At 27.8% G+C, this 11982-nt stretch overlaps 1 protein-coding gene across 1 annotated transcript in view; it reads left to right on the top strand.

The window, feature by feature from the left end:
• The window catches only part of LOC117174071 (phosphatidylinositol 4,5-bisphosphate 3-kinase catalytic subunit delta isoform), a 91635-nt gene that overhangs the window by 40832 nt on the left and 38821 nt on the right, over window positions 1-11982 (top strand). Inside the window, exon 4 of the mRNA XM_033362734.1 lies at window positions 4259-4689. Within this exon, the coding sequence (XP_033218625.1) occupies window positions 4259-4689 (431 nt within the window). The remainder of the gene's footprint in view (window positions 1-4258; window positions 4690-11982) is intronic.

Below are 11982 nucleotides of genomic sequence, written 5' to 3' on the forward strand. Positions count from 1 at the left end.
ACTGCGAAAGCAATTATCAGCACTATACATCGAACTGCTCTCCGATCTGCCACCAATTTCACCCAAGTGTGGCCGTTGTTGAACGAATGCTTCGAAATCTTCTTTCAAAATTACTGGCTGGTCGCTCATGAATAATTTTGCACTTAGCCAAATACTGATACTTAAATTCTATGTTACCTTGCCCAACGCTGACAATTATGGTTCGTTTCCGCTCGTTTCACCTGTTCGTTCCTCTGTATTCCCGTCCACAATCCGAGTTCAGCCGAACTCACACGGACACCTCCGACCAAGGAAATGGACAAGATGGATTCCCAATTTGATCGATTTTAGCCTTGATCGACCGATCAACCACATACGTACACTTAAACACGAGGCTCAATGCTTACACAACACTGCAACCAAAAATCAGCATAAAATCCACTCAAAGTCCTCTTCCGAAATGCATCGGAAATATACTGTACGCACGATCGTTCTCGTTTGTTGCAAAGCACGCCACGCCACACAAAAAAAATCCGTTTACCACTCGTGAGACTTAGTCCATCCCACTTCTGAAATGTTAGTTAGTTAATTTTACTCACGCTCAGGACAAAATAAATACTCCGATTTGGTAGAGATATGTAATTTTAATGACGATAATCACCCTTTACAGACCGCTCTTTTTACGTACACGTCCTCACTCTATTGCTCAACCACGAACTCCTTTTTTTTCCCCCTTCGAACTTCCGGTTCACGTAGTTAATATACATTTTCCAAAATTCATTTGAATTCCACTTCCGCTTTTTTAAAAATTACAATTGCTAGAAATAGAACACATTACAACTTAGTATCAAAGTCTTTAACACATTTTTGGTTGAAAAATTATATTTTTTAGTTGAAAATTCGTGAGGGGGGGGGGGGTAAGAATGGATAATTTTGATGACAAATTTAATTATTCTGGTTTAATATTCCATCATTTTAACTAATAATTAATCTTTTTGTTTGAAAATTAATTTGTTAAACTGAAAATGTATTTAATTTTTGCTTCATAATTTTTCTTTTTTTATTTAAAAATGCTTGTAATTTGTTCAAAATTCATCTGTTTTTTGGTAGAAATTAATCTTCTTGTTAGAAAATTCAACTATTCTAGTTAAAGGTTCATTATTTTTGTTTAAAATTCAACTATTCAAGTTGAAGATTCATCATTTCAGTTGAAAATTTATAATTTTCGTTACGAATGAATTTTTTTAACTGAAAATTTAACTATTCCATTTTTTGTTGAAAATTTTTTCTTCTTATTTCAAAATTTAAATATTTCGTTGAAAATCATTCCATTTTTTAGAAAAATCCTATTTTTTTGTAGAAAATTATTCTTGTTTAAAAATTCATCTTCTTAATTGAAAATTTAAGTATTTCAGTTAAATATTCATCATGTTAGTTGAAATTTGGAACTTTGATTGAAATTTTTTTGTGGAAATCAATTTTTTAACAAAAAATTTAACTATTTCTTTTTTTTAACGGATCTTTTTTAGTTCAACATTCAACTATTTGGTTGAGAATTCATGTATTTGGTGAATAAGAATGGTCTTTTTGGGTAGAAAATTATTTTTTGGTTCAAAATGCATCTATCTTGTTGAAAATGAAAGATTTTTACTTGAAAAGTTAAGAGTTTCAAGCACGTTAAATTAAATTTAATATATTACTCACATTTATTTCACCTATGTAAATTTTTCGTTGAAATGTTATCTTTTTGAGTTAAATATTCAAATATTTGATTGTAAATTCATGTATTTTGCTGAAAATTCGTCTATTTTGGTCTAAAATTAATCTTCTTGGTTAAAAATCCATATGTTTGCTTAAAAATTTAACTAGCTCATTATAATTTTGCTTCTCTCTTGAATGAAGAATCTTAATCTTACTTTTAATGTAAACCTTTTTTGGATGAAACTTCAACTTCTTGGTTAAAATTTAAACCTTTTCTTAAAAATTCGACTATTTTATTGGAAATTTTTTTTTGAAAATTATTTTTTTACCTGGAAATATAACTATTCGATTTTTAGTTTAAAATATATCTCTTTTAGTATAAAATTGAACTTCTTGTTGAAATTTTGTTATGGGAAATTAATTTTCTTAACTAATAAGACTATTAAATTTTTTGTTAAATATTTATCTGTCTGGTTGAAAAATCAGCAGTTAAAGATTTAGTATTTTAGTTGAAAATTCATCCTTTTTGGTGGAAAATTAATTTTATTTGTTAAAAATCAATCTTTTTTCTTGGAAAATCAAGAGTTTGATTGCAATTTTGTATTTCTGTTGAATGAAAAATCTTTTTCTTAGTTGAAAATTCATCTTTTTTGGTTGAATTTAATTGTTCTTTATTTAAAATTCAAATATTTTTGGCTGAAAATTAAGTTCGGTTGCTAAATATTCTTTTTTTAAATTAATATTGTTCAAATGTTCCAGTTACAGATTCATCATTTATGTGAAAATGTATCTTTTTGGTTTTAAATTCAGTTATTTGTTTAAAAGTTCATCTGAATTGTTGAAAATTCAATAATTTTACTTGAAATATTAAAATTCAAGGACTTTATAAAGAAATGTTTTATTCTGTTTTAGTATTATCTATTTTTTAAACTATTCGCTGGTGATTTATTTAGGAATATTTTGTAATGTAATTTGTCCAAGCTTACTGTGGCCCGATGGTTTTAATAAGACTTGTTTAACATTTTTTGGAGGCTCGAGATTTCGAGAGAGAGAGAATTTCGAGAGAATCGAGAGATTTCCGAGATCTCTGGCGAAATTATTAATATTATTATAAAAATTACTTTTCCTTTAAAAAAATCAACTTTCACAGAAGAAAAAACAGTTACTTAATTTTACATATGAATAGTACTGTTTTGAAACTTTGAGATATTTTTATCCATATTTCGAGTCGATTGTTTAAAAAAATTTTTAATACTTGAGAAACCCATAAAAACCTGGGATTTTCTAGGATTTTTTTCAGCATTTGTTTATATATCCTATAAATTCAGGGTGGCCGTTTAACCGAGAAAAGACCGGGAATTTGTTGAGACCTGGAAAAACCGTTAAATGACAGTGAATTAATTTTTGCCGGGAATTTTACAAATTTTAGAAGGAAAATTTCTTCAAGTTCGATTTTATCCACTTTTTAAATAATTAATTGAATTTCAATCTTATTTAATTACAATATCGTTCAGTTTTTAATGTATAGTTCAAAAATCTTTTACTTAACGAAATTTTCCAATTCAGATTTTTATTTTTGAACGTACTTTTTTAATTTAAAGAATTTTAAAATGCAGCCTTGAAATACTTAAATAATTAAAACTTAAAAGCGGTTAAAATTGAACATTTTGGATGCAAACAATTTTTACTTCATCAACTGCGAGTATAAATTAATTAATTATTTTAAAAATTCAACTCTACTTGAAGTAACAAGAAGTGAACAATAATTCATTTGTTAAGATGATTCTAAATCCGTTCAAAATTTAAGAATTTTGAGAGTTCAGCGTTAAAAATTAAACTGGTTCAATTTTAAATTTTTAGTTGTAAAAAAATGTAAATAATTTGAAACGGAATTGTTTGAAATAAAAACCCTTGAATCTTTGATATTTCAAGAAGCTTTTAAAAGTTGAACGTAACGGTTTTAATTGTTCTGTTTAAGAAATGATTAATTTGTATCTAAGTTCAATTATTGAATTTTGATATATAAATAACAAATGAACACTTATTATTTGTAGAACAATTAATTTTAATAATAATGTTAAATTTGAAACAACATGAAGTTATATTTTTTAAGATTTTGATATAACATTTTGAAGCTTTTTAATGATTTATAAACTATTTAAAATTAAAATAATTCAACTTCTAATGTTTAAAGCATTGCAAATGATAACATAGATTTATATTTTTGGAACTGAGTCTGAATCTTTGAACTCTACAATTTATAAAAATTAAATGTTCTAAATTCTTCAGTTTAAATGCATTTAATTTAAAATTATTTAGTTGAAAAGTGTTAGTACAATTTTTCCATTTTATAGATTTAAGTTAAGAGTTCCACCTTAAGTGCTTTAATTTGCAGTTCATTTTTCATTAATGCAAATGGAAAAATTATTATCTGTAAACTTTGAATTTTTAAATTTAATTGAACCTGAAAAATTTGTTTGAACCATGAAATGATCGGGAATTTTTTTCGATTAAAGCGGCCACCCTCTATCAATTTCTCTTATTTATTAAAATATAAAAATACCTTTCCTTGTTTTAGATTGGTCTACAAGCCGGTCTCTTCCACGGTGGAAAGTCCTTGTGCGAGAGTCAGAAAACCAAAGAAACGATAGTGAATTTGGATGGAAGTTGCGAATGGGAAGAAACGCTCAAGTTTGACATCAAAGTCAAGGATATACCGCGAATGGCGAGGCTTTGCTTCGTACTCTACGAGATCAGCAAGACTGCAAAAGGGCTCAAAAGTCGAAGACTGATGAAGGACTCGAAACAAGAGTACTTTATAAATCCCCTCTGCTGGGCCAACACGACGATTTACGATTTCAAAAGTCAGCTCAAAACTGGCGCGATGACGCTTTACACTTGGACTTATGCCGAGGACATGCAGAATGATGATTTGCTTCATCCCCTTGGAACCGTCGTCTCCAATCCTCACATCGATCGAGCTGCTGCCCTCATGCTAACCTTTCCAAAGTAAGTTTAAAACACTTTGAAATTCAAGCTTTTTTCCAGACCTCGCCAACCGGTCCCTATGTCATCCCCTATATTAAATTGAGGTGCTTAAAGTGCCCTATTTTCAAGATTTGGTTCTTTCCATACATTCTATTCTATTCAATGGAGATATTGCATGAAATGACATAAGCATATATTTAGAAACGTGAAGCTGTGAATAACTTTATGGAGAAAAGACTAATTTTGTTAAGGTTTCTAATACTTAAAAAAAATTATATTTTACGTACTGATGAACGCTTCTCGGCCTGACCGCGGTAATACCTTATCGTACAAGTAATTACCGGTAATTACTGGTAGTCGAGGTAAAAAGCAGTAATTGAAGCCTCCGATAGAGTTCTTAAATTCCCGAGAATTTAAGTTCAGGTTATGTAACCGAGAATATGACAGAATTTTGGAGAATTTAAAAGAATGTATGATTTTTAACAATATTCTTACATTCTCATCAAGAGAAGGTATTAGATTTGTGTAAAATTTGGCCCACCCCGTTTTTGTTAAATGCCCACGTTTTGAGACCCCCTGAATCCGAAAAACAGGTTTTTATGAATGGGTCTGTCTGGCTGTGTGTGTCTCTATGTGCCTGTGTGTCTGTAGATTTTTAATTTGTTATCACGACAACTTTCGAAAGAACTGACAGATTGGATTGGCCTTTGGTGTACTCTTTTATTGTCCTAAAATAAAGGTCTAGTTCGTTAGCTAGCCATTTTGAGTGAAAATTCAAAAAGTGAGCGTATTTTGAAAATTGTTGAGACCACTTTTTTTTAAATTCAAAAACTGTCTGTACGGATGTTCATAGTATTCAATCAGATGATCAATTTATCCAAATGACTTTTGTTATAAAGTCAAAATTTACCAGGGTTATAGCATTTACAAAATTCCAAAAAACACACGAAAATCAACATGACTTGGTTCAGAATAACGTACAGCCCACAAATCTTCACCGATTTCGACAAAAGAAAATTGCAAAAAAAGCTAATAAGATTTCTAAGAGAGTTGTCCAGCCTGATTTTTGAATTAGGTTTTAAATTTTTTTATAAATAAACAAATATGAGGAAAAAATGGCCTTTTTCTATTTGACGTTCCCAGTGCTCGTCAGTAACAGAAAAATGGTTCAACTCGATTAAGTTGCATAAAATAGCATTAGTTAAAGATATTGAAATATTAGACAATATACAAAAACAATTTGTTAAAAATTTTTTTTGGAACGATTTTCCATAGTTTAATGTTTTTCAATTTGGAAGTTTATGATGATTTTAGTAAAATTCATGATTTGTTGATGAATCTTTCGTAATTTTTTAATCAATTTTATGAGTTTTTTAAAACAAATTTAATAAACAAATGCATTATTGCGACATCTGTCGACGGAAAAATTCTTTTCTGTTTCGTTATTAGACTTGTAATTGGGATCTTCATAATGAGTTCGGCAGCCTTCATGATGAGATGGCAAATTTTATGATTTTTAAAAACAAATTTAATAAACAAATTCACTATTCGGGCATCTGTGGACGGACAAATTCTTTTTTTTCTCGATTTCAGTCTGATTATGAATTTTGTGGCAAATATCATAAAGTTTCGAATTTAAAAAAATGTTCCTCGAAAAAAACGAATTTATCTGTCGAAAAATGCCTGATTACTGCATTTGTTCATAAAATTTGTTTATAATATGAAAAATTATGATCTTGAGAAATTCTGCTTAATATCATATAATTTCCATTCATATGTCTTGCAATATAACTAGAAAAAAATGTATGATTATGGAAAATCATAGAAAACATTTTTTCAAGAAATAATTTGTTTATAAAAAATTTTATTGTTTAATAATATATATAATATTGGAACATATTTAGCTAATATTAGTTTATGAAACTTAGGCGATTTTAACACTTTTCCTGTTATTGACGAGCACTGTGAATGTCAAATAGATAAAATGGCCATTTTTTTGTCTTATTTGTCTATTTATTAAAAATTGAAAACCTAGTTGAAAAATCAGGGTCGACAACTCTCTTCGAAATCTTAACAGCTTTTTTCAAATTTTTTTTTTGTTCAACTCGCTTAATATTTGTAGGCTGTACGTTATTTTGAACCAAAAATGACATGTGTTTCCCACTGTGGGCCGGGAATGTGAAAATATGAGATCATATGAACTCCTATCTAACACAACGCTGCTGAAGGTTGGTTGAAATTCTCAGCATAAAACGCTAACCAGCTATGACTCTTGGTGAAAACTAACCGCCTCCCACCCCCGCCCTCAAACACTCGTTAATCGAAGTTTTGTGGGTCACTGAGGTAGGGATTTAATTTAGAAGTTGAAAAAAGGTAAGGCTGATGTTTCGTTTGTCTGTGCTACTTTTAAATCATAAAAATAAAATTGGAAATAAGTAAATTCAGTTTTTGAAAAACCGGCACAAGTTGCAGCAAAATGTTTGATAACAATTTTTTTAAGGAATTCGCATTTTTTAAAAAGAGACAATGAAAGTACGTCTGTTTTAATATCAATGCATGTTATGAATTATAATAATATACATTTATGGAAATGATATACAAGTTGAGATACAAATTCGAGTGCGAAGCACGAGATACGTGATGAGAATGTATTCGTTAAAGCCAAAGGAGCTTTAACAAAAAAGAAGTCACTATCACCAAATTACTGTTGTCGACGTTTTGACCTTTGCTTTGAAAAAATCTGTGCACAAGTGTAAGAAATATATAAAAGACCGAGCGCGCAGTGCGAGGTAAATATATTATCGAGCGCGAAGCGCGAGAACCAACAGTCGCGAAGCGAGCTGCGCGCGTAGCGCGCTACCAGAATGTGTCCGCGAAGCGGGCGGATTTTTATTGTTCAGGTTATATCAGTGGTTGAGTATAAATTATTTTAGAGCTCAGACACATTCGGGAATTTAAAATATGCAAAGCAGTAGCTCATTAATTATTTAACACTGTTAGAATGAAAAAGAAGATCCCACTCCCAGCTGCCTTTGGAAAATTTCGATGCATAGATTCGGATTTAGTTAGTTGTCATTAGAGTTCTGAGCCTGTTATATTACTTTGAGAACGGTAATGCAAATGAGAATATTACCGAGAATATAACCGAGAAATAAATTCTCTGAGAATTTATGAGAATCTCAGAATTTATTTTGTTTCATAGAAAATTAAATTTTTTCGCTAACTTCTCGTTAACTTTTCGGTTATTACAAATGCATCTGCTTTAGTACAAAATTGATCTTTTTTGGATAAAAATGCAACTATTTGGCAGAGAATTGAACTAATTGTTAAAAATTCATCCCTTTTTATTAAAAAATTCGTCTTTTTAGATTGAAAATTCAATTTTTTTCATAGAAACTTATTTTTTTCTTACAAAAATTCAATTTTTTATCTTACTGAGTTAACTAGAATTTTTTTTATGAAAACTCAACTTATTTTATAATAAAAAATTCTTCTGCTTTAAGATAAGTTTCATATTTTTTGATAAAAATGCAACTATTTTCTAGAGAATTCAAGAATCTTGTTAAAAACTCATCCTTTTTGGTTGAAAAAATTCGTCTTTTTGGATTGAAAAATCCATTTTTTTCGTAGAAACTTATTTTTTTGTTACATACAAAAATTCAATTTCTAATGTTACTGATTTAACTGGAATCTTCTTTATGAAAACTCAACTTATTTTATAATAAAAAATTATTCTGCTTTAAGATAAATTTCATATTTTTTGATAAAAATGCAACTATTTTCTAGAGAATTCAACAATCTTGTTAAAAATTCATCCTTTTTGGTTGAAAAAATTCTTCTTTTTGGATTGAAAAATCAATTTTCTTGGTAGAATATTATTTCTTGTTAAAAAAACTCATAGTTTGATCGTGAAAACTCGACTAAAATCTCTTTCAACGGAAAATTCAAATATTTTGTTCAAAATTTATCTGTTTGATTTAAAACTTTGTCTGTTATAGAAAAAATTTCATTTTTTTAATGAAAATGCAACTTTTCTTTAAAAATTCTTCTTATTTGCTTGACAATTCAACTAATTGTTTTAAAACATTTGGTTGAATCGCTTTGTTAAGGAATCACTTTTTTTTGGTTAAAGATTTACATTTTAAGTTAAAAAGTTATCTCGTTGGTTAAAAGTTTAATTATTTTGTTATAAATTGATCTTTTTTAATTGCAAATTCAACTACTTGGGTCAGAGTTAAGCTACATTGTGAATTTTTTGTATTAAAGGCTTATGTCTGGTTGAAAATTTAGCTGTTTAGTGGAAAACACTTCTTTTTTTTGTTTTGAATTCATTTTTTAACAGAAAATGGAACTTCCATTTTTTAAGATTGATATTTTTTAGTTAAAAATTCGCGTTTTTTTTGTCAGAAAATGATTTTTTAGTTTGAAATTTCCATTTTTTTTGCGTGAAAATGCATCAGTTTCGCGGAAAATTAATTTTTTGCTGAAAACTCATATTTCTTATTTAAAAATTAAATTTTTGTAGAAAAAATTCGTCTTGGGCTAATAGTTCAACAATTTATATGAACTTTATTTATTTCTTGTGTGAAAAATCTTTATTTGTTAAAAATGTACCTTGTCGTTTTTAAATTTCTTTTTTTTTTATATCAATTTCATCTTTTTTAAATTGAATTTTAAACTATGACACTTTTTTGTTGGGAATTTTTTGTTGGTTTTTTTTTTTTTTTAATAAATTAATACATTTAAAAATCTTTAAGTATATGAAACACTATAATTCCTGAATATGTCTAAGCTAGAAAATAATGTATACTCAACCGCTGATATAACCAGAACAATAAAAATATTGTTAAAAATCATAAATTCTTAAATTATTTTAAATTCTCTTAAATTCTGTCATATTCTCGGTTAAATTCTCGGGAATTTAAGAACTCTAGTTGGCATCGTCTGTAGCGCCTCTTGGGGAAAAGAGATGAAATACAAGTTTTCCAAATGATATTATTTCTAGATTGATTGATTGATTTATTTATTTCTCCATTGTGTGCTTTTGCAAGCTTTTACAATATTAATATTATTTCTAATTAAAAGCATTCCAAATTTCACACTTTTAGATTAAATTTTGAAAATTAAACAATTTTATTAGAAAAGATTTTAAATATAAGAATCGCGAATTTCAACAATTTAAGATTATAAGAAAATTTCGAAAATAGGACAAGTTCAAAACGTTGAAATGGAAATATTTTCCAAATACAATTAATAAAATTCGATAATTTGATAATCGAAGAAATTAAAACTATATTATTTTTAATTAAATGCGTTCCAAATTGGAAAATTTTATTAGAAAGGAGTTAAAATTGTATCATTTGTAATTCAAAGCGTTTAAAATTGAACAATTTTATTTTGAATCGAAGAATCACGAATTTTAATAAATTAATATTAACATTTTGAATTATTTTGTTGTAAAGTGAATTGGAATCTTCTTCGGATGGAAATTTAACTATTTTTTAAAAGGGGTTTTATTTTAATTCATCTGTTTAGGAGAAATTGCATCTTTCTTGAATAAAAAAGGAACTTTTTGGTTAAAAATTAAACTCTTCTTTCGATAGTTTCTCTTTTTGATTATAAAATTCACGCGCTTTAGCAGAAATTACGTCTTTCGTGGACAAAAATGCAAACGTTTGGTTGAAAATACAGCAATTTCGTTAAAAGTCATAACTTTTGGTTGAAAATTCTACTGTTTGAATATAATATTTGGATGTTGAGAAAAGAACTGAAATATTTTCTGGATGAAAATTCAACTTTTGTTTAAAATTTGTTTTTGTTTTTATTTAATTAAGAATCCATCCGTTTGAAGAAAAATGTAATCTTTTTCGATAAAGGCAACTGTTTGGTTCGAAATTAAACTGTTATCCTATTTTCTTGAAAATTTATATTTCGTTGAAAATGTACTGTTTGTTTAAGATTTATATTTTGATGTGGAACAATGAAATAAAATCTTTTCTGGATGAAAGTTCCACTTATAAAAAATATGTCATTTTTTATTACATATTCATCTGTTTTAATAAAAAATGAAATCTTGTTTCTATAAAAATGTAACTATTTTTTAGAGACTTCATCTATTTTGTTAAAAATTCATGATTTTTTATTGAAAAATTCGTCTTTTTAGTTTGAAAATTCAATTTTTTCGCAGAAACTTATTTTTTGTTTAAAAAAATTCAATTTTTAAGCTTGCAGAGTCAGCTGGAATCTTTTTTTGATGAAAACTCAACTTTTTTTTAAGCAAAAATTCTGCTGCTTCAAGAGAAATTTCATCTTTTTTTGATGAAAATGCAACTATTTGGTAGAGAATTCAACAGTTTTGTCAAAAAGTCATCTTTTTCGGTTAAAAATTCGTCTTCTTTGGTTAAAAATTCGTCTTCTTGGAATGAAAATTTAATGTTTTCGTCAAAAATTATTTCTTGTTTAAAATTTCTTATTATGACGGTGAATACTCGAATGAAATCTTTTTCAACCGAAAATTCAATTATTTTTTTGTTGTAAATTTATCTTTTTGATTTAAAGCTTCATCTGTTTTAGAAGAAATTTCAGGTTTTTTAATGAAAATGCAACTTTTTGGTTAAAACTTTTTCTTCGTTGCTTGAGTTTGCAACTAATTTGTTTGAAAGATTTGGTCGAATCTCTTTGTTAAGAAATCCCTTTTTTTGTTGATGATTTATATTTTAAGTTGAAATTTCTTCTCTTTGGTTGAAAGTTTCATTATTTTCTTGAAAAATAAACTTTTTAAAATGAAAATTCGACAAGTTGGGTAAAAGATAAACTACTTTTTTGTTTAAAATTAATTTATTACAGAAAAAAAAACTTTTCTATTTATTAAGATTGATATTTGTCAGTTAAAAATTTGCCTTTTTTGGGTAACAAAAATTTTTTAGTTTGAAATTTCATTTTTGTTGGGTAAAAATGCATTAGTTTCGCGGGAAATTGATTTTTTTTGCTGATAAGTCATATTTTTGGTTTGAAAATTAAATTTTTGTAAAGAAAATTTTTCGTTTGTTTTTAAAAACATCCTTGACGATAGTCGAGAAGTGGTACACGAATTTCTGCATGATGTCTAGTCCCTTTTAACTCGCTTTTCCTCATTCATTATCAGTGATACTTTTTCAAAGAAAAAACAAAACCGCCCTTGATGGCATGATTATAGTAGAGGAATGGTAAAAAAAAATCTTCAGCTGGCTTTCATATACGAGGGTAGTTCAAAAAGTCCTTAGAATGACCAACAGATGGCGCGCGAATCGCTCCAAATCATCTGTTTTCAGTCAG

This window comes from Belonocnema kinseyi, chromosome 6, assembly GCF_010883055.1.
Source record: "Belonocnema kinseyi isolate 2016_QV_RU_SX_M_011 chromosome 6, B_treatae_v1, whole genome shotgun sequence".
In the NCBI taxonomy this organism is placed as follows: Eukaryota; Metazoa; Arthropoda; class Insecta; order Hymenoptera; family Cynipidae; genus Belonocnema; species Belonocnema kinseyi.